Source organism: Apiospora aurea (genome assembly GCF_038362705.1).
Source record: "Apiospora aurea strain CBS 24483 chromosome Unknown utg000003l_segment0_segment0, whole genome shotgun sequence".
NCBI lineage: Eukaryota > Fungi > Ascomycota > Sordariomycetes > Amphisphaeriales > Apiosporaceae > Apiospora > Apiospora aurea.
Genome location: NW_027117390.1, coordinates 2,126,136 through 2,145,919, shown reverse-complemented (window position 1 = coordinate 2,145,919; position 19,784 = coordinate 2,126,136). Strand labels below are relative to the sequence as shown.

At 56.0% G+C, this 19,784-nt stretch overlaps 9 protein-coding genes across 9 annotated transcripts; 3 read left to right on the top strand and 6 right to left on the bottom strand.

The window, feature by feature from the left end:
- Positions 1 to 1,075: 1,075 nt before the first annotated feature.
- PG986_004522 (uncharacterized protein) lies at positions 1,076 to 1,768 on the bottom strand (the record flags this gene model as incomplete). Its single annotated transcript, XM_066840744.1, has 1 exon — positions 1,076 to 1,768. The coding sequence occupies one exon, from the start codon at positions 1,766 to 1,768 to the stop codon at positions 1,076 to 1,078; it is 693 nt and encodes a 230-aa protein (XP_066703371.1).
- Positions 1,769 to 2,316: 548 nt separating this feature from the next.
- On the bottom strand, positions 2,317 to 2,838 carry PG986_004521 (uncharacterized protein; the record flags this gene model as incomplete). The annotated part of the gene is made up of 2 exons (XM_066840743.1): positions 2,317 to 2,683; positions 2,825 to 2,838. 2 exons carry the CDS (start codon positions 2,836 to 2,838, stop codon positions 2,317 to 2,319), a joined length of 381 nt encoding a protein of 126 aa, XP_066703370.1.
- Positions 2,839 to 3,844: 1,006 nt separating this feature from the next.
- Positions 3,845 to 4,875, bottom strand: PG986_004520 (uncharacterized protein; the record flags this gene model as incomplete). Its single annotated transcript, XM_066840742.1, has 2 exons — positions 3,845 to 4,219; positions 4,399 to 4,875. The coding sequence occupies 2 exons, from the start codon at positions 4,873 to 4,875 to the stop codon at positions 3,845 to 3,847; spliced, it is 852 nt and encodes a 283-aa protein (XP_066703369.1).
- A 707-nt stretch (positions 4,876 to 5,582) lies between these two features.
- Positions 5,583 to 6,432, bottom strand: PG986_004519 (calmodulin; the record flags this gene model as incomplete). Its single annotated transcript, XM_066840741.1, has 6 exons — positions 5,583 to 5,653; positions 5,740 to 5,952; positions 6,015 to 6,143; positions 6,206 to 6,221; positions 6,281 to 6,337; positions 6,430 to 6,432. 6 exons carry the CDS (start codon positions 6,430 to 6,432, stop codon positions 5,583 to 5,585), a joined length of 489 nt encoding a protein of 162 aa, XP_066703368.1.
- A 1,517-nt stretch (positions 6,433 to 7,949) lies between these two features.
- PG986_004518 (uncharacterized protein) lies at positions 7,950 to 8,471 on the bottom strand (the record flags this gene model as incomplete). Its single annotated transcript, XM_066840740.1, has 1 exon — positions 7,950 to 8,471. One exon carries the CDS (start codon positions 8,469 to 8,471, stop codon positions 7,950 to 7,952), a length of 522 nt encoding a protein of 173 aa, XP_066703367.1.
- Positions 8,472 to 10,276: 1,805 nt separating this feature from the next.
- On the top strand, positions 10,277 to 13,205 carry PG986_004517 (adaptor protein; the record flags this gene model as incomplete). The annotated part of the gene is made up of 3 exons (XM_066840739.1): positions 10,277 to 10,687; positions 10,737 to 13,002; positions 13,054 to 13,205. The coding sequence occupies 3 exons, from the start codon at positions 10,277 to 10,279 to the stop codon at positions 13,203 to 13,205; spliced, it is 2,829 nt and encodes a 942-aa protein (XP_066703366.1).
- A 763-nt stretch (positions 13,206 to 13,968) lies between these two features.
- On the bottom strand, positions 13,969 to 14,181 carry PG986_004516 (uncharacterized protein; the record flags this gene model as incomplete). The annotated part of the gene is made up of 1 exon (XM_066840738.1): positions 13,969 to 14,181. The coding sequence occupies one exon, from the start codon at positions 14,179 to 14,181 to the stop codon at positions 13,969 to 13,971; it is 213 nt and encodes a 70-aa protein (XP_066703365.1).
- Positions 14,182 to 14,427: 246 nt separating this feature from the next.
- PG986_004515 (Ankyrin repeat-containing domain protein) lies at positions 14,428 to 15,126 on the top strand (the record flags this gene model as incomplete). Its single annotated transcript, XM_066840737.1, has 1 exon — positions 14,428 to 15,126. One exon carries the CDS (start codon positions 14,428 to 14,430, stop codon positions 15,124 to 15,126), a length of 699 nt encoding a protein of 232 aa, XP_066703364.1.
- A 765-nt stretch (positions 15,127 to 15,891) lies between these two features.
- PG986_004514 (uncharacterized protein) lies at positions 15,892 to 19,100 on the top strand (the record flags this gene model as incomplete). Its single annotated transcript, XM_066840736.1, has 3 exons — positions 15,892 to 17,107; positions 17,180 to 18,255; positions 18,306 to 19,100. 3 exons carry the CDS (start codon positions 15,892 to 15,894, stop codon positions 19,098 to 19,100), a joined length of 3,087 nt encoding a protein of 1,028 aa, XP_066703363.1.
- Positions 19,101 to 19,784: the final 684 nt, after the last annotated feature.

The following is a 19,784-nucleotide window of genomic DNA, read 5'->3' as shown; positions in this document are numbered from 1 at the left end:
CTGACGGGGCCTGTCTCTGAATCCTGGGGGGTCCATCCCGACGCTCTGATTGGCGCCAGCGCTGGAGGGCACCCTCTAAAACGCCCCCGAGCCCCCGTACGCCGCTACCCGCCTGGCGCTCCACTGGGTCAATTGACCCTTCACCCTTCTGGAAAAGCGAGAGAGAGAAAAGAGGCGTTGGCGTTTCGCATTGAACCGCTGGTCCTTGCAATTCAGGAACGGCAGCTCGTGATAGGTTACATCCCGTTCGTGGACGACTGTTCTGTTCGGCTGTCTGTCCGATTGTCAGCGACCTGCATTTCGAAGCGTCGAACATGCCGTTTCTTGCTTGCTGCCGCCAATCTGCCGTGTTTCCCCTGTATTAATATGAAAGACACGAGTTATCCCATGACCAGGAAATCATTTCCCATCACTGACCAGCCCTCCGCCCAACCCCATGCCCGTCTGCCGATCCTCGACCCAACTCTTTCCAATCTCCAACTAACTTATCGGAGCAATCAGGAAATACGGAAAAGGGATATGCAAGTGTATGCACGTAATGCTGTCCGCATCACACCCTCTCTCCACCGACATACTTTCTGGCATTGGGTTTACCAACAAAAGAGACATTTGGACGCAGCAGCAGCAGCACTGTTCTCCAAAAAGCAAACCTTAGGCAGTCTCCAACCCACAACAACTCTCAACCTCTTTTTCTTCGAAAAAGGATGGCCGTCAACTGAGACAGACGGGTGTTACCAAATTTAGAATCATACCGACGTTCACCGACTCAATTGGCTGCCAGGGGGCGGCTGGTGTCGAAATAAGATTTCCAGATTATCTCCATATCTCGTCATCCTATCACCGAATGGTGTGTAACTCGGCACATCACATCCACATCTATTGAAACTTTTTTTGTCCCCCTGCATGACTATGTAAGAATTCGTCGTGTATTTTTCCCCCTCCAGCCGCCTGCCCGTATCTGCATCGCCGCTGCGAGTTCGTTCGCCTCAAACTGCGTACGTAGCTTTCGAGACCTCAGAGAGTTCGTCTGTCTCGCAGCCAAGGTTTTCTTTTCTTTTCTTTTCTTTTTCATTCTTCAGCGCCGCCTCAACGCCATGAGTTTCAGCCAGCGCCATTGCCGCCTCACCCCGGATGCAACCTGATCCCACCGGCTCCTGGGCCTCCACGCCGTTTCGACCCTGCCCGTGCGCCTCCTCCTCCTCCTCGCCGCAGCAAACAGCCGCTGCAGCGCCCACGCCCCGAACCGGCCCACCGCCCCGTCCGTGAGCCCGAGCCGCCGGGACCCCGCGCCCGCCAGCGCCCTGAACCCGGGGTGTCCCAGCGCGATGGCCAGCACGGCGGCGGCGAGGCCCAGCACCAAGCGTGCGTCCCGCTCCCGCTGCCGTAGGTGGATGGTTCTGCCGCCGCCGCCGCGGTGGCGCAACGTGATTCGGCCGAGCAGGTCGTAGCTGTTCTGGTAGCTGCGCACGAGCCCGCCGTACCAGCAGACCCAGCCCATGAGCGCGGCGGCGACGGCGCGTTCGTCCGTGAAGACGTAGGTGTCGTCCGGTGATGAGTCCGTGTTGATCGCCGCTTTCCGGCCGTGGACGTAGCGGTACGGCACGCTGCGCGCGCCCGCGGCCAGCGCGGCGCCGAGCAGCAGGCCGACGACCAGCAGGTAGGTGTGGAGGGCGCGCTGCGTGATGAGCAAGAGGGTGGGCCGGTCGATGTGGCGCGCGAGGGTGACGAGCCAGAAGAGGGGGAAGGTGCTGGCTACGAGTTGCCACATCCTGCTCTCGGCAGACCGTTTCTTCTTTGTGGTAGATGGGCAATTAGCTAGGCGGATTGTGCTGAGGCTAGCTGGCTGAAAAGGTACGGTAAGATAGATACCAAAAAGGGCGCGCGAGGGGACCACTGCCTTCGTGGTTCAATCAAGTAAGTTTGATTTTAAATTATATATAAACTTGTAGCCCGTACATAACAAGAAAACAAGCAGAATCTTGTACTTTGCTTGTCTGCTATATAGCTGCCGGATTCGGAACATGGCTTGAGGTTGCAACGTCTTTTAGTATGGACAAAGAATTTATCCTACTACGGCACCGAGAAGGCCCCCTCACGTGGAATCCAAGCTTGAAAGAAAGCCATAATGTCTATACGAATTGAAGAACACATCCATGTCCAATGTACTCCGTAGGTTGGTTTTGTGTATTACTCATTCTCATCATCTCTACTAGCCCTACCACATGATGCTGGGTCTTACCCGCTCCGAAGCAGGCGAAGCCACATCCTCTGCCGCTGCGTTACCGTCTCCACCGGCTGTGTGGGAAGATCGCTTATCTATAAATTCCTGTAAGAGCAGGTGAATGGTGTCGCCCAGGTGCTGCAAAGCGTACTCCATTGCCTATCCTCCGCCGCCGCATCGACGCCGCACTCGTCGACGAGCAGCCCGATGACGCACCGCCTCAGGGCCACGACGAACTCGCGGTCGCCGGCCTTGAGCCAGCGGGGCGCGAGCTCCAACCCGGAACAAGCGAGCTGCAGGGCCGCGTAGTGGAGCGGCGTACAGGCTTCGTGGCCCCGGGCAGCGACCGGCGTCCCCGCGTCGACCAACAGCCCGACGACGTCGCCTCGCCGCAGGGGATCGGCCAGGAAATCCACGTCGTCGCCGGTATGGAGCCACCATGGCGGTCCCTGCTCGGGCGCCCTGCTGCTGTTTGCTAGATTGCAAAGCTCTGACAGCTTGTAGCGTCACGACTCTTGCGAGAATCGGAATGGGGTGACGGCGGACGAGGGTAGGTAGCGCCGTAACCCTGTGAAGCCAGCTGGTCTAATATCAATCAAGTACCTCCGGATAGTCATGCCGGAATAAGTGAAGTGGCGTGTGGCCAAGGACAGTTTTCGGGTCGGCGTGGACTCTCACATGCAGCAGCGCAGCGACGGGCGGTGCTAGTCCCTGGTAAGCGGCGTAATGGAGAGGGTGATATTCGTTGAATTCCGGCTGTGCAGGATCTGCCCCGAGGCTGAGGAGCAGTAGTAGCGAGTCGTGAGAAGTCATTGCACTGCTGTAGTCCGCTTCAATTAGTATGTTTGATAGAGTAATGCGGACTCTGTCGTCTTAGGTATCAATGTCTGCACCATGTTCCATGAAGATCGTCAAGAGCTGCGCCGTAACCGACACCTTCATGTTGGCAGCTATTATATGCATCACTGTTTGTTATGAGTCGTTCCTCGCGAGAAAGTCGGCCCCATAGTCGACTAACAGTTTCATAAGTGGAAGTTGTTGCGACCGATAGTTGTTGGACCCAGTCGCCGTTAACAGAAGAGTCGGATATTGTTTTTTCCAGGACGACTTGGGTCCTTCCGGAGCCCGATTGACGGCCTCAGTGCCTCCCAACGGTGCTTTGATCAGTGGCAGATTGAGATTCCCGTCGAGACAGGCCAGCCACAAATAATCCACGCACTCGTGCTTTGTGTGCGGGAAGGTGTTCCGGAGATATTTCGTGATGGTTTCCGAGCTCCCTGCCATCGAACAGCCAAGCAAACATCCGGAAACACTGGCAAGGGTGCCTCGATGGAGACCAGACTCAGTGGTATCGGAGACCTCCTGACGCGGAGCACATATATAAGTTATTTTCAATGAGTATTAACAAACAATAACTGGATCGATCAATTCATCTCAAAGCCCGAAAAACTAAAAGAAGAAAAGAGAAAGGCCGAGGGACGAGTAAACCTAGACGGGAAAAGAAAGAAAAAAAAAACCAAAAAGGGGGGGCAGGGAGGACTAGCCATATCAATAGAATTTGCCGGTCTATAACAATATACACCAAAAAGTGCGACTCAAAATAGATGCAGTTTAACCTAATGCTTAAAAGGGCTCCATACCCCCTTGAAGGCCAGTATCATCTTTCATGACTTTGGCCCACTCAAGACTCATCCTCCAGACGATGTCTTGAATTTCCTTTTCCATTGTAACAGGGTCGCTATCATCTTTTAGGAGCATGGTGAAATAGCCACGCTCGCCGGAGTGGGCATCGCCAACCGCAAGCTCGATGACGTCTATCGCCGCCTCTGCAGACGTCCGGAACGTTGGATCGGCCAGGCGTATCAACGGCATGAGCGGTACAAGGACGAATGTTTGCATTAGTTGAACGAAGCGCGGTGTCCTGGTGGTAAACACTCGAGAGTCGCCAATCCCGCCTGGGTTGATGGCCACGACCGTGATACTCCTGAGCCTTGGGTTCTTTACACGACCATGTCAACTGCTGCCGTCGATCCCAGTAACAACTTGGATGTTGCTTAACGCTGAGGACCCTGTGCTTTCTTATCCGGCTCCGGACCCGGATGAAGGATGCTGTCGGAACCGTCGGGAATGACTGGCAAGAGGGATGTCATGGCATTTGGCTTTCTATAACGGCCGACACTAGAGAAGAGGACTACACGACCGCCCTCGGCCAAGCTGTCTAGTAGGCGTAGAACCAGGGCCACGTGAGCGACGAAACTGACTTGGATGGTTTTGTCATAGCCATCGACCGTCAGCTCCGAATCGTGAATCAAATCCCGGTACGCGGCATTGCAGATGATGGACCTGATCCGAGGATATCGTCCGGTGGCCACGGAAGACGAGATGGCAAGAGCGAACTCATGCACAGCAGAGAGGTCGGCAAGATCGACTTGGTGGACGGAAGCCTTCGATTTGGCATGTGGGTAGTTCGAGATGAGGTCTCGCAGCTTCCGGGTATTTGGATCTGTATCGGCGGCGTCTCGCACCGTAAATACAAAATGATACTGAGGATACGATTTGAGCAAGTGTTCAGCGGCAGCAAGACCGACCGACCCGTTGGCTCCTGTCAAGATGATGGTGCCACCTTGTCGTGTCTCTTGATCTTGGGACGACATGGTTATAACGGCGAAGACACAGTTGAATAATAGGATCAGTATGTGCAGGTGCTGGCTAAGTAGATGATCAAATGATCAAGTGAAGGATTTCGTGTTCTTGGTACAAAGGGTCCCACCAGAACGATCGTATGAAAAGGTGCTGATGTGCCATGTGACTTTGCAGCATGCCCTGCAGTCAGTCAATCTAAAATAAAAATTCCATATCGAACTCGGGCTCCTAAGTGTGGCAGCTATCCCTTTGCTTAACCCTGCTGCATTTATGTATATCCCTTGCTTCAGTAAGTTCCCACGCCCTGACAGAGCCTAGGACGTAGTTGGGCACAAACGGGCATGTACTCCAAAGGTCCCAATTACAACCAAGGCCGTACGTACTCTCAGCAACCGGCTAATGTCCCTCCTCCCTGTCCAACCCGAACCGCGCGATCTGTATTTTGAGCCAGCCTTGATGCCTATGGTTCTTGTACTACCACATGGAAGAAGAAATCAGATATAACCGAAAGACGCAGCGTTATATACCATGTAGCAGCTTTGGTAGAGATAAGGGGATTAAGGATCATTGCTTTCGACACTTTAAAGATCAATGGTTGTGCCTAGAGATAGCATCTGTAGCACGAAATTTGTTCCTATTCAGGACGCATTTCTATATACACCATGTGTTGATGCGATCTAACGTCTTTTATTTCTTTGGTATCAGCTCCCAACCGGGTCTACTGCTCATATTCCTGGAGGATATCGCTCTCCGTATTCCGGTGCTTCATGAAGTGGTCGAAATCCTTGTCTGTAGAGTTTCGCCGATTAGTTATCGTCCCACCTTTTCTTCCCCCTTTTTTTTCTCACAGGGGGAAGAGTGGTTGGTTCACTTACAGCTGATCTTTCCCTCGCCATCCACGTTGTTGACCAGCTTGTCTACCTCGACGTCGCTGACTGGCTCTGCCAGGTTGGCCATGAGCTGGCGGAACTGGGCCTGTGTGATGGAGCCCTTGAGCGAGGGCTCGAACTCCTTCCAGGCCTTGGCGTACTCGTCGGCCGGGTCCGTCACCGGGGGGTATGGCTGACCGGTCATCATGGTGATGAACTCTGAGATGATGGTCAGTACCCACCACATGCATGATAGCTGAATAAGTAGTGTTGCAACATACCGTTGAAGTTGATGGTGCCATCGCCGTCGAGGTCGACCTCCTTGATGATCTGCTGCACCTCGGCCTCCGTGGGTTGCTGCCCGGGGCTGTTGGACATGACCTTGGCAAACTCCTGCACAGTGATGTTTCCTGTTTGCTGTCTTAGCGACGAGCCTCCCGATGGACACCTCGTTCCTGGGCCTTGCACTTACCACCCTTATCGTCATCCTATTGAGATGTTAGTCAGAGCAACTTGGGCATATGAATGAATTCGCGATGAGACTCACGTAAGAATCGAACAGCTCCTTGAAGACGGCGATCTCCTCTTGGGATAGAGTTCTGGTCTATTGAAAGTCGTATCGTTAGTCTATTCGGTCTGACTGATATTCCCCCTGATTTGTTTGCTGCATGAGGGGTGGACGTGGCGGGGACCCACCATGTTGACAAGTCTAGTCGGAAGATTAGACGATTAAAGATTTGGATTAAGATAGCGGGCGGGCGACGGCAAGGCAAAAGATCAGATGGTGAAGGCTCTAGCTTCTAGAAGGAGTGCAGAAGAACGGTAAAAAGAAGGAACAATGAACATGAAACTATCTGGTCGAGAACCACGGCGGCCAGGCGTGCGGCGTGCTGCATGAAATAAATACCCGCCCCGAAATCCTACCCTCACCGGAAGTGGGGGACGTTGAATGCCATGCTGGCATCAGCGCCCACAAACCGCATTGCTCATTGCTGGGAGCGGGGACCAAATTAGGAAGGGGTTGGAAAAGGTTCTGCGATGAAACGAACTCCTGTGTTGCGCCTTTCCCTGATCGACGCAGGCCGGCGATACGTTTGCATTATTCCACGCCCTTTTTGACAGGTCGTCCATTGGCTTGTCGCAGAAGCGCGTCTGCCCTGGCCTAAGAAGACGCGAGTGCTCAGCGCCCAGACATGCCATGCCAGGCCAGTGAAAACCGGTTCGTCGGCTAGGCGAACCCCTGCAACTGCAAGCATTGGGGACCCTTGGACCCCTAAGGCCCGCAATTGGTGATTTGACAGTTGATCAAGCAGAACGTCAAACATCTTTACGCAAGCTGTGCACTGCGAACACAGTGTTCTCGAAATATGTTTGCCATGACGTGCTGGCGTGCTCAATATGGAATGTCGAGGGAGAGATCCGCGCAGGAAATGAATGAACACAGTGGCACGCGCTGTTACGAACCGCGACTCCGCTGCAGGATTAAGTGAGCAATTGGCCGATAAGCGCAGTGATCATGCTGCTTCTTCAACCCGTTAATCAACTGGCCTGCTACCCCGCCACCCGGCTAGACAGCGGGCACGATAGTGAATCACTGCTCAGCGAAACCCAACGCTGATTTGCCATTTCCCCAATAAGACAGATACTTGATATCACTGGCAAGTATATGGATCTGCGAGAGATCCTCCGAGGCCGAGTTCGGGTCCAGATTTCAGTTCATTGGCCTGAGCCTCGTCGCCAAAGCCTTCGTCTCCTCGACCCTAGTCTGCTATTATTCTATTGGATTATATCCCCTTGAGGAAAAGACTGTACAGGCAGTACAATTTCCATGCGAGCCGGTTTGCAAAGACTAATTCTCCGCCATACGCGAGGCCGTTCTGCATAAACACCATGTCAATCTCACCAAAGCCGACAGACAACGCTACCAACAGATGGCTCCCAGCAAGGGGAAACAGACAGACACCCATAAAAGCCCCCTTGGCTTCTGACAACACCACACTGACCCAATGAATCCTGGATCCTTTCTTTCGTATTTTGCCCTTCGACTTTGAGATAATGCCCACTAACCCCTGCACAAACTAAAGACTCGCAAGCAGTTGGAACCACTACTCGAATATACGAGCTAGCTTTGTATATGCACCGAGTACAGACGCTCCAGTCCCCTTCAAGACGGTGCTGGTCTATCGCACAGGTAGGTGCAGCAAGCCAGCCGTTGTTCATAGATGTATGCGCTCAAATCCTGCTTCCAAGTCTGATGGAGATGGCTGAGCAGTATACGCAGGTGGCGGCGTGGGAACTGGCCTTATAGAGTCCTGTCGTAGGTCGGCCTGTCGCCGCAGATTCTCTCTCGCCTGCTCTTTCTGGACCCGACGCGCCGCTCTCCGGGCCCTGTACGCGGTAAAGTTGAAGCCGCAGCAGCTGCCGTTTTCCGCGCATGCCCTGCGCGCAACGTGGGCAACGACCCAGAAGACGAGGAGGAGACCTAGCTCGACCGGCCAGAGGATGCCGCAGAGGAGTGAGAGGAAGGGCAGGAGCACGATGAGGCAGCCGTCGTTGCGGAAGGCGGGCCAGGTCTTCCGCGCCTCGTGGTAGCATTGGTGCGTGGCTGCGACGACGCCCACGAGGTAGAAAAACCCTAGGAATCCGCCAATGATGACAAGGGGCCAAAGACCGGGAATCTCGTGATATGCATCGGGTGGTCCCATTGAGGCGACATCGGCCCGGGGTATCTTGTCCATGGCCATAGAGGTGTTTGGGCAAACGAGTGTCGGTGTATATTCCTTCCTCTCTCAGTAGTCGTTCCTTACTGCTCCAGTGACCTAGGAGTAATCAATGGGCTGTTTCGTTTTTCTTCAAAAAGGTTCGCTTGTGCGCTTTTTAGACACCCTCCCTATTCTTGGGAGAGAAATATGAGCCTCCGAGAGTCGATTAGGTGCTCGTTGGACTTGGTTCAGCGCCAACTTTGTCCATAGCCTGTTGGGGAAGGGTGATATGACAGAGAAAGTAGATTAGACTCAACAAACGAGATTTGTCAATGATGTTTTGCGCGATGCTATTGAAAAGTGTAGCTTATATGGAACGAGGAATCTACGCCCATGGTCTTATATATGTATGTACTTGAGCAGTTTATCCGTTGCATTTCTCATTACTGAGTTTTGACTTGCTGGTTTTCCCGGTATGCGCAAAGTCTAATTCAGTGGTCGATACAGGAAAATTCTATAACCATTAAGCTTGGTGCATCTACATAGCCGTCCGTTTGTTGTATGACACCACACTGGATACTTGACGATGGCGACACATGGGTATAGCAAACATCCACTTTGCCACTGTTGGTACGATGCTAGACATCTGCACTCAATATAGGTCACGCGATATGGATTCGCATGTAGTTGGATGATATTACAACTACCAGCTTCCGGTGTCGCTCTGCTAATAGTCTTTGTCAGCGCATAATGCATCCTCAATAGAGCAAATACGAACACCCGGGAATAGTGGAGTAACACACCCAGATTGATATTTCTTCGCCAGCCCAAAAGGAGACACATAATGCTTATCAAGAAAAGCAGTCAGCTAGCTGCCCAGTCTGCAAGGAGCAGCAAAAGAGAAATTCGTGAAAAAAGTCAAAAATCAATGGCGACACCCGGAATCGAACCGGGGTCTACACGGAACGCGAGATGGTATGAAACCACAACGTGTTGTACTGACCACTATACTATGTCACCTTTGAAGCACATGACGTCATGTGCTGATGGTATTTTCCATTGTTAATTTATTATATATTGAGAGAAATTGAGCTCGTGTGGGCAGCCAGCCAAAGCTGAGCAGCAATAAGCAATAGCTCATGCATGGGCGGCGCCGGGCACAGTTTGACTAACAGAAACTGACAGCAAGCGGAGACGGTCGGCAGCGAGCTTGGTTGAGGCTGATGCTGGCTTTGTGGCGCTTGTGGCTCCAATGGAGAGATACGTCGCTACCAATCATGGAGCTGGATTATCGGAGTCGGAACAACCAGGTCGGAATTCGATGGGGCTGGTGGGGCACACCCGAGTAGCTCAGGATCAGGGGAGGGACAGATGGTCAGGCTGACAGCTGGTGCTATCCAGAAAGCCAATCTGGACAATTCGAAGCTGGCCATTAGGGAGGTGTTTAGGGAGAGCATTTGACGACACATAATTCATACCACCGCCGCCAATTCAGATCGGTCGACCTCTGGATCTGACATGCACAGTTGCATGAACCGCCAACAGACAACTACTCGTCTGTTAGTCAACATCTGATCGCCCTCTAGCTCTCTAGCCTGGCCTTTCCGGCGCAATTGGCCCATCCACGCCCGTCCTCCCCCAAATTGAATACGTGTACGTGTGCCTACCTACCTACCCAGAGCCTCAACCACCGCTTGCAATTGGGCCCATTGAATCACTCCCCCACGATTCCTCCAACAACCACGCCGGCGACCGTGTACTGAACTGACCCTGCTCAGTGTAGCTCTACCGCAAGACCGAATCCCCGATACTGCGGTCGCGAACCGCACCCTCCGCCCATCATGTCGTCGTTTCTGGAGAATGCCTACAGTTTAGTCCACCAGGACAACACTGCCGATGTTCCCAGCATGTCAGAGCTGCGCACGCAGCTGGAGAAGGGAACCGACGAGAGCAAGGTCGAGACCATGAAGCGCATCTTGACCGTCATGCTCAATGGCGACCCCATGCCCCAGCTTCTCATGCACATCATCCGCTTCGTCATGCCCTCCAAGTACAAGCCCTTGAAGAAGCTCTTGTACTTCTATTACGAGATATGTCCCAAGCTGGACGCCCAGGGCAAGCTCAAGCAGGAGATGATTCTGGTCTGCAACGGCATCCGAAACGACCTTCAACACCCCAACGAGTACATCCGCGGCAACACACTACGCTTCCTCTGCAAGCTGCGAGAACCCGAGCTGATCGAGCCCCCTGCTGTCCTCAGCGCGCCAATGCCTCGAGCACAGACACGCATACGTCCGAAAGAACGCCGTATACGCCATCTCTTCCATCTTCACACACTCGCAGTCTCTCATCCCCGACGCCTCAGATCTCATCGCCACTTTCCTCGAGTCCGAAAGCGACGCCACCTGCAAGCGCAATGCCTTTGCCGCCCTGGCCAGCATAGATCACGACAAGGCGCTTGCCTATCTCAGCAACGTCTTCGAGGGCATCCCCAACGCGGAAGAGTTGTTGCAATTGGTGGAGTTGGAGTTCATCCGCAAGGATGCTGTTCAGAACTCGCAGAACAAGGCCCGTTATCTGCGACTCATCTTCGATCTTCTCGAGGCTGGCGCCTCGACTGTCGTCTACGAGGCGGCCTCGTCGCTTACAGCATTGACATCCAACCCGGTGGCCGTCAAGGCTGCTGCCGCCAAGTTCATTGAGTTGAGCATCAAGGAGGCGGACAACAATGTCAAGCTTATCGTGCTCGACCGCGTCGATCAGTTGCGCCAGAAGAACGAGGGCATCTTGGATGACCTTATTATGGAGATCCTCAGAGTCCTGTCCAGTCCCGATATCGACGTGCGAAGAAAGGCCCTCAGCATTGCCTTGGAGATGGTTGCCAGCAAGAACGTGGAAGAGGTCGTGTTACTGCTGAAGAAGGAGCTCTCCAAGACGGTCGACCAAGAGTACGAGAAGAACGCCGAGTACCGCCAATTGCTTATTCAATCGATCCACCAGTGCGCCATCAAGTTCTCCGAGGTCGCAGCCAGTGTCGTGGACCTCCTCATGGACTTCATTGCTGACTTCAGCAACACATCCGCCGTCGATGTCATCAACTTCGTCAAGGAGGTCGTCGAGAAGTTCCCCAAGCTGCGACCCTCGATTGTTGAGCGTCTGGTGGCTACCCTGAGCGAGGTTCGCGCAGGTAAGGTCTACCGCGGTATCATCTGGATTATTGGCGAGTACTCCCTTGAGGAGAAGGATATCCGGGATGCCTGGAGGGGCATCCGCGCCAGCCTGGGCGAGATCCCGATCCTGGCCTCTGAACAGCGACTTCTGGATCAGGGCGATGACGAGAAGGAGAAGGATGAGCAAGTCAACGGCCACTCCAAGCCCGCTGCCCCCTCCGGATCGCGCAAGGTTTTGGCTGACGGCACTTACGCTACCGAGACTGCTCTGACCAGCTCTGCTGCGGCTGCTGCGAAGTTGGAGGCTGTCAAGGCTGCACAGAAGCCGCCGCTGCGACAGCTTATCCTGGATGGCGACTACTACCTGGCGACTGTACTTTCGGCAACGCTTACGAAGTTGGTCATGCGCCACGCCGATATCTCCGCCGACCATGCACGCACAAACGCCCTGAAGGCCGAAGCCATGTTGATCATGATTTCCATCATCCGTGTCGGCCAGTCTCACTTTGTCAAGGCCCCTATCGATGAGGACTCGGTCGACCGTGTCATGTCTTGTGTTCGATCCCTGGCTGAGTTCTCTCAGAAGAAGGAACTCGGAAACGTCTTCTTGGACGACACTCGCAAGGCTTTCCGTGCGATGGTGCAGGTTGAGGAGAAGAAGCGAGCCGCGAAGGAGGCCTTTGAGAAGGCCAAGACTGCCATTCAAGTGGACGATGTCGTGCAAATCCGACAACTCTCCAAGAAGAACACGGTGGATGGGGCAGATGAGATTGAGCTTGACTTGGAGAAGGCTACTGGCGGCGATGCGCCTGCCGAGGATCTTTCATCTAAGCTGAGCCGAGTTGTGCAGCTTACTGGTTTCTCGGATCCCGTCTACGCCGAAGCGTACGTCAAGGTGCACCAATTCGATATCGTGCTCGATGTGTTACTGGTCAACCAAACTACCGAGACGTTGCAGAACCTTTCGGTCGAGTTCGCGACGCTTGGCGACCTGAAGGTCGTTGAGCGGCCAACAACACAGAACCTCGGCCCCCACGACTTCCACAATGTGCAGTGCACGATTAAGGTGTCATCAACAGACACTGGCGTCATTTTCGGCAACGTCGTGTACGATGGCGCACACAGCACCGACACCAATGTAGTCATCCTCAACGACTTGCACGTCGACATAATGGACTACATCCAGCCGGCTACCTGCACCGAGACCCAGTTCCGAACCATGTGGACCGAATTCGAATGGGAGAACAAGGTCAACATCAACAGCAAGGCGAAGACTCTGCGCGACTTCTTGGAGCAATTAATGGCCTGCACCAACATGAGCTGCCTGACACCTGAAGCCAGCCTGAAGGGTGACTGTCAATTCTTGAGCGCAAATCTATACGCAAGAAGCGTTTTCGGTAAGTACCTTGCCTTTTTCGTATAATCATCGTAAACTGACATGGATGTAGGCGAGGATGCTCTTGCGAACTTGAGTATTGAGAAGGAGGGTGACGATGGCCCTGTTACCGGCTTCGTTAGGATAAGAAGTCGATCTCAAGGTCTCGCCTTGAGTCTGGGCAGTCTCAAGGGACTGAACAAGATCGGCACTGCCGTCGCTTGAAGGTCTTGAGAGACCACGGAGAAGGCAAGCTTTTGGTGGTGTGTGCCTAATGAAGCTACTGGCATAACGAAACGGGCCAAGATAACGATTTTAGATGTTACGCGGCAGCTAAAAAGCAGAAGGGGCTCGGCCGCCCCTTTAGATCAAAGACAGCAAGCACCCTTACTTTAAACGGAGGGTTCCTCAGGCATCCCGCTTGATGCAGAGATCCCTTCGAGGAAATGTCAGGTATGACGAAATAGTGGCCTTGGTTTTCTAGACAAAATGAAATGCAAAAAGCGTTGAAACTATCCGATGTTGTGTTTTGCCCCCTTTGACCCCCTTCATCGGCGAAAGCAAGCTCTTTCTGGCGGACCTTCACCCCTGTAATCCAACATTGAGCCGAACCCAGCAAATGTTGGGAACCATCCCAACCCCTGCACCGATCCAAGCAACAACCCCCTTCTGGGCCCATATCGAGAATCGTACCACCGAGGTTCTTTTTGTTGCACTCACTTCTAAGCAACGAATGCGGAATCCGCGGAACAATCTGCTAGTATGGAAAAAAGTACCTCGAGACACTCTTATCCTTTGATCAGTCATCAGCTGACCCAGACGTTTAGATACCGCCGTATCTCAATCCAGTATTGGTACTTGGGCAGACCGGGTACGCCTCCCAGGCAAGGCAAAGACGGGAGTTCTGAGCGTTAACTCGCACTACGCTACTGGGCCTGGGCCGCGGCGTCGGTCCGGCCTGCCTTTGCCTGAGCATGCCGGCGCTGGATCAGGCGCGGTAGACCTTGCTGTTCCTGAAGTGCGCCGGCAATGGGTCCCGTGCCTCGTTCTCGAATACGACCGTGCCCAAGTCGCTGCTCGTGCCAGGTGTTGGGTAGATCGGGGATATATCCTGTGGGAGCGGGGGACGACACATCGCTTTGACATCAGTGACGTCTGCGAGAAGCTCCTTGTTCGCCTGCTTGCCTGGCCCTTTGACCATGACGGATTGGTGGACATTAGGGGTGTTTCTGTATGAATTGTTAACCGGCCTTCCTCCGTTCTATCGTGTCGACGGCGCAGATGGAAACCAACAACAGGACCCCAGAAGCCAAAGCTTATGAATCCCCGAAGAGCTCCCATCGAACGCCGAGGACCTCGTGCGTCGCCTACTTGCTAAATATCCCCGTGAGTGGCTGGGGTCAAGAGGAGGCGGTGGCCGAGGCGAAGGGACCCGACGTGGCTGTCGATGTCGCGGACTCTCTGCTTCAAGAACCGTGTGACCCAGGAAGAGCGCCCTGCCGGCCGCTGGGGCTCGAGGCCGGGGTTCGCGAGTCTGCCCGGGGCCACAGCATTCTGCCCTTCGGATAAGAAAGACCAAGCCGGTTACGCCGATGACGACGGCGGCCCGAGCGAGGCTCAATCGCGCGAGGTGCTTGCGGCGGCGCTGGCGTTGGGATACCGCCGCCCCCGCATCGTCTCGCAGATCCTGGCGCTCGGCACGGTGAACCTCGACTACGCGACCCTAGACCATATAGAAATCGCCAACACCAAGTTCGTGCCCTTCCCGGCGCCCGACATCCAGATTACGCCGCTCGAGTGGGCGGTCGAGCACGACCGGCCCGCCCTCGCCCGCGTCCAGGAGGAGGCGGGCGCGGATGCGAACCACACCGTCTGGAAAGTCGAGGGTCCTGCGCTCATCAAAGCCGTCCGCAAACGGAACCGGGAGCTCGTCGAGGTGCTCGCGCCCGAGAGCGACCGCGTCACCCGAACCCGCGCCCTGGGCCTCGCGGCGGGCCAGGGCGGCGGCGCCACCCTGTGCGATTTCGAGGAGGCCGACCGGCCCTTGCCCGATGATGAGTGGGATTCAGACTGCACGCTTGGGTACGGGCACATCTCGGAGCTGACGGGGGGGGCGACATCGTGGCGCCGCTGGCCTGGGCGGTGATGAAGGGCGACGCGTCGCTGGTGTGCTTGCTTCTCGACTACGACGATGATATGGACCTGCCCCCAACCGGTCTGGAAGGTCTCGGATGGCGAAGACCGGTTCTCCACGGGGTATAGCTGTTTTCTGGTGTCGAGGAGTGTGTACCTTAGGGTCGTTCGTGGCTGGATTGGAATAGGTTGTCGAGAGTTGGAAGAAAGAAGAACCCCGAGTAACCACAACAGCCAGACTCAAGGTGTAATAACGGCCACAGATCGAGCTATCACACTTGCATCAGATCGTTCATTTGGGTGTTTATCCAATTGTCGACGACACTTCTGGGGTCCAAACTCCGCGTAAGCTGCTCTCTGCCTATCGCGAATGCTATTAAAGCCAGATTATATACGTCACCGGCGTTTCGTCCATCGGTGAACCTTAGGTCCTCTCGCGATACGGACTTACTCTAAACGCCGTTTTCGAAGAAGATACGGCGTAGGTGGCATATACCTCAGCCCATTATTGGTACGAAAAGACCCTCAGCGCCAAGTCATGCACACCCCTGCTTTCGGCCCCCAAACCCTCGGCACAAATGACCGCACTTGAGTGGAATCCCGTCCCCAGCTGAGACGGCAGAGTCACTCCGAAGCAGCATAGATAGAACGCCTCTTTCCTTCCGTGGGACCGAATCTCAGGCTGTGTCCGCCCTCCCCAGACAACTCACCTAAAACCAACCCTCCTCCCACACCCACAAACGATGCCGAACCCGAGTCCCCAAACACCCGCCCTAGCATGGCCGAACCACTCTCGATCATCGCGACCAGCTTCGAGCTCGCCGGGGTCTGCGTCAAGGTTGCCCAGTTCCTGTACGAGGCCGCGGCCGGGATCAAGGCGGTCGACGGGGACCTGATACACCTGTCCCGGGAGATCGTCTCCCTCCAGAACACGAACGATGCGATCCGCAAACATTTCGAAGACGACATCAACGCGTCCAATTCTGAGAAGGTAAATGAAGATGGACGCGATGAAGGCGCTGTTGGCAGCCTGTGGACTGCCTTTGACGCGAAATTGGCAGAATGTGGCGCGACTCTCGAGGAGTTGGAAGCGATCTGCGCCAAAATCCACGACGGCGGCAGCGGCGAAGACTCCAAGAGTAATAGAAGTACACCAGAGTTCGTAAAGCGTACCAAACGATGGCTCAGGAAATACCTCAAAGAGGATGAACTCGCCAAGTTCCGGCAAAGGATCAAGAGCCACCAAGACGGGCTGCAGTTGCTGCTCACAGCCGCCAACATCGTCTACACCCGCAGGGCGCAGTCCAACTCGAAGGAATCAGTCGCGCAGATCCGGGCCCTCCGCGCGGAGCTGCGCAGGGGGATCGCGGTGGTGCAGGAAGGCCTCAGCGCCCGGGACGAAAAGCCGGGGCCCGTCCTCGAGTCCGCGCGGGCGGTCATGCCCCTGGCCTACGTCAACGAGCATTTCAGCCTGCCGCAGGCGGTCAGCAGCGCCTTCATCGGCCGCGACGACGAGCTAGACACGCTTAAGCGGGGCGTCTTCCGAGACGAAGAAAACGAAGCAGACGGAGGAGGCGTAGGAGGAGGAAGAGGAAACTCGCCCCGGCCGAAGCAGCAGAAGCGCTTCGTGGTGTACGGCCTCGGCGGCGCGGGCAAGAGCCAGTTCTGCTGCAAGTGGGCGCAGGACAACCGGCACCGCTTCTGGGGCGTATTCTGGGTCGACGCGACGTCGGAGCAGAGCGCGCGCAAGTCGTTTGCCGAGATCGCGCGGCTCGGCAAGGTCGACGCCAACGAGCGGGCGGCCAAGGCGTGGCTCTCGAGCAAGGACCGGCCGTGGCTGCTCATCATTGACAATGCGGACGATCCGGCGATCGCGGTGGAGCGGTACTTCCCCGAGGGCGAGAGGGGCGTCATATTGATCACGACGCGGAATTACCAGTTGAGGACGCAGGGGACGGTCGGGATGGGATTCTTTCATTTTACAGAACTAGACAGTAAGTCGGTTCAGCAGTACCACCCTTTTCTCCATCACACTCTTGAGGACTTCTACTAACTATACTACCCAGGCACGGCTTCAAAGGACTTGCTGCTACGAACAGCGGGCGAGGTGGCCCCATGGAGCACGACATCACTCTTCCTCGCCGGCAAGATCTGCCAGAAGCTGGGATTCCTACCGCTCGCCATCATCCATGCCGGGAAGGCCATCCTCTCGCACGTCTGTTCCCTGAAGACCTACATAGAGTACTTTGAACAGAGCTGGACCCGCGTGCACCAGGCCCGAAGGCGGCGACGGCTCTCGGAAACCAACATCACCGTCTTCTCGAGCTACGAGCTGGCCTTCCAGGGCCTGCTGAAGAACGAGAGCCAGATGTGCGAGGACGCCGTGGAGCTCCTCAAGACGTTTGCCTTTCTGCACTGCCGCGGCGTCCGCGTCAACACGCTGATCCAGGCCGCCACGAACCCGATCCTCGAAGCGGCGGAGGCGAAGAAGCAGCAAGCCCTCGCAGCGCAGCGCAAGGCGGTCGCACGCAAGCCTCTTGCCAAAGCCGCGAAGGAACTGGCAGTGAGCTTCGCCGTGGCGATCACGCGGATGGGCGAAGTGCCTGTGCTTCCCAAGGTGCTCCGCGATGTCGACCCATACGGCGAGTTCGACGAGGACCGGCTCCGCGAAGCCCTCAAGCAACTTCACCAGATGTCGCTCCTCGAGTACGACGCCGCGGACGACAGCTACTCGATGCATTCGCTGATCCACGTCTGGGTCCGCGAGCGGCCGCAGATGAGCCTCGCCGAGCAGGCTGTGTGGTGCCAAGCCGCGGGCACCATGCTCGCCCAGGCCGTCATCTTGCCGCCGCTGGGCACCCGTGAATCGGACGAAGACCTGCGTCGCGACATCCTGCCTCACGTGCACCACGTCCAGGCGCAAGAAGCCCGGATCCGCGGGCAGAGCGACCGGAACCGGCACCTGAGCGCGCGCTGGTGGCGGTTCTGGCCCGTCGTCTCGGGCGGGACGACGCGGTCGCAGATCGCCCAGCGCGCCAAGTTCAGCCTCGTCTATGCGCACAACGGCCTGTACCGTGAGGCCCTGGCGCAGCAGCAGATCGTCGCCGACTTCCTGTGCACGCGGCTGGGCAAGGACAACCCCGTCACCATCCGGCTACTGCTCTTCATGTCCGACATCTACTGGGCGCTGAGCGAGGGGGCCGGGCCAGCGACGTGCTCGAGGACCTGCGCGACCACTGCGTTATGAGTCTCGGCGCGGACCACGAGGACACGATCCGCGTGCTCGACAAGCTCGGCAACACGCGTTGGCAGCAGTCGCGCTTCGCCGAGGCGCGCGATCTGCTCGGGGACGTCGTCGATAGGCTGACGCGGCTCCACGGGCCGGAACACCCGGACACCCTGCGCGCCAAGTCGGGGCTCGGCCGCGCCGTCGGCAAGTTCTTCGAGTTCGACCGGGCGCTGCGGCTGCACCGCGAGGCGCTCGCGGGCCTCGAGAGGGACGCGGCGTTCCAGCGCTCGCATACCGATACGCTCACGGTACTCGATAGCCTGGCCATGGCTCACTTTGATCGGTACTACTACGTCTACGGCGACAGCGACAGGCGCGGTGGAAGCACTGCGGCCGGCGGAGATGGGGAAGAAGAAAGAACCGAGGAAGGAGAAGGAGAAGAGGCAGACGGTCACCACCCTCGCGCCGACCTCGACGAGGCGCACGAGCTGCTGCTCGAAGTGGTGCAGGCCCGCCGGGTCAAGCTCGGGAAGGAGCACGCCTTCACGCTGTGGTCGATCCTGAACCTGGCGCGCGTCAAGGCGGCGCGGGGCGGGCGCGGGGACCTGGCGGCGGCGGAGAAGATGATGCGGGATGGGTTGAAGATCGCCGCGCGGAACCTCGGGGGAGACGCACCTGGGCATCTTGTACTGCAAGGCCCAGCTCGCGAGGGTCTTGATGAGGTCGCCGGCGGCAGAGCCCGGGTCGGAATCCCTTGAGGACGATGGTGATGAAGAAGGACGGGGGCTCGCGGAGGCCGAGGCCATACTGCACGAGGTTAACGCGGCGTACGAGGCGTCGTGCGCCGGGCACGCCGATCAGATGGTCTCGATGGCGTACTTGATCGATTGTTACCGGAAACTAGGTAAGACGGAGGAGGCCGCGCCGCTCGTGGAGAGGCTGCTCGAGGGCACGCGGAGGATCTTTGGGGAGGGGAGTCGGTGGGAGGAATATGTCTTCCGGAGGTATTGTTCTTGATGAAGCGGCCGGCCACGCCAGGTTTAAGGAATGTGTATGGACCAAGCAACGTACTACTTTAGATAGCACATGAATAATCATGCTTAGTAGACAGCCAGCCACTCGCACTTTTGGATAGCAGAGTGCAGGTTGCGAAGACCGTAATACTGAAGCTTGTCATGGTCATGGGACAGAAAAGGCACTCCTTCAGTATGGTTTTTCTTATACGTATTGCCTCTTTCTGTGAATCTGGTGAGAGCACTGATGAACCCTGTGAAATCTCTTAACAAGTTACCGCAACTGGCACTAGGCGCTGCGCAATAAGCATGTTCTTCCATCACTAGTCTTGTGCCGGTCAGATCGAGCAGGGGTTGGTTGCTCCGTCCGCTTTGGGAGACTTTCCGCCCCCACGGCCCACGGCTGGAGTTTTTCAGCTCCCCCAAGTC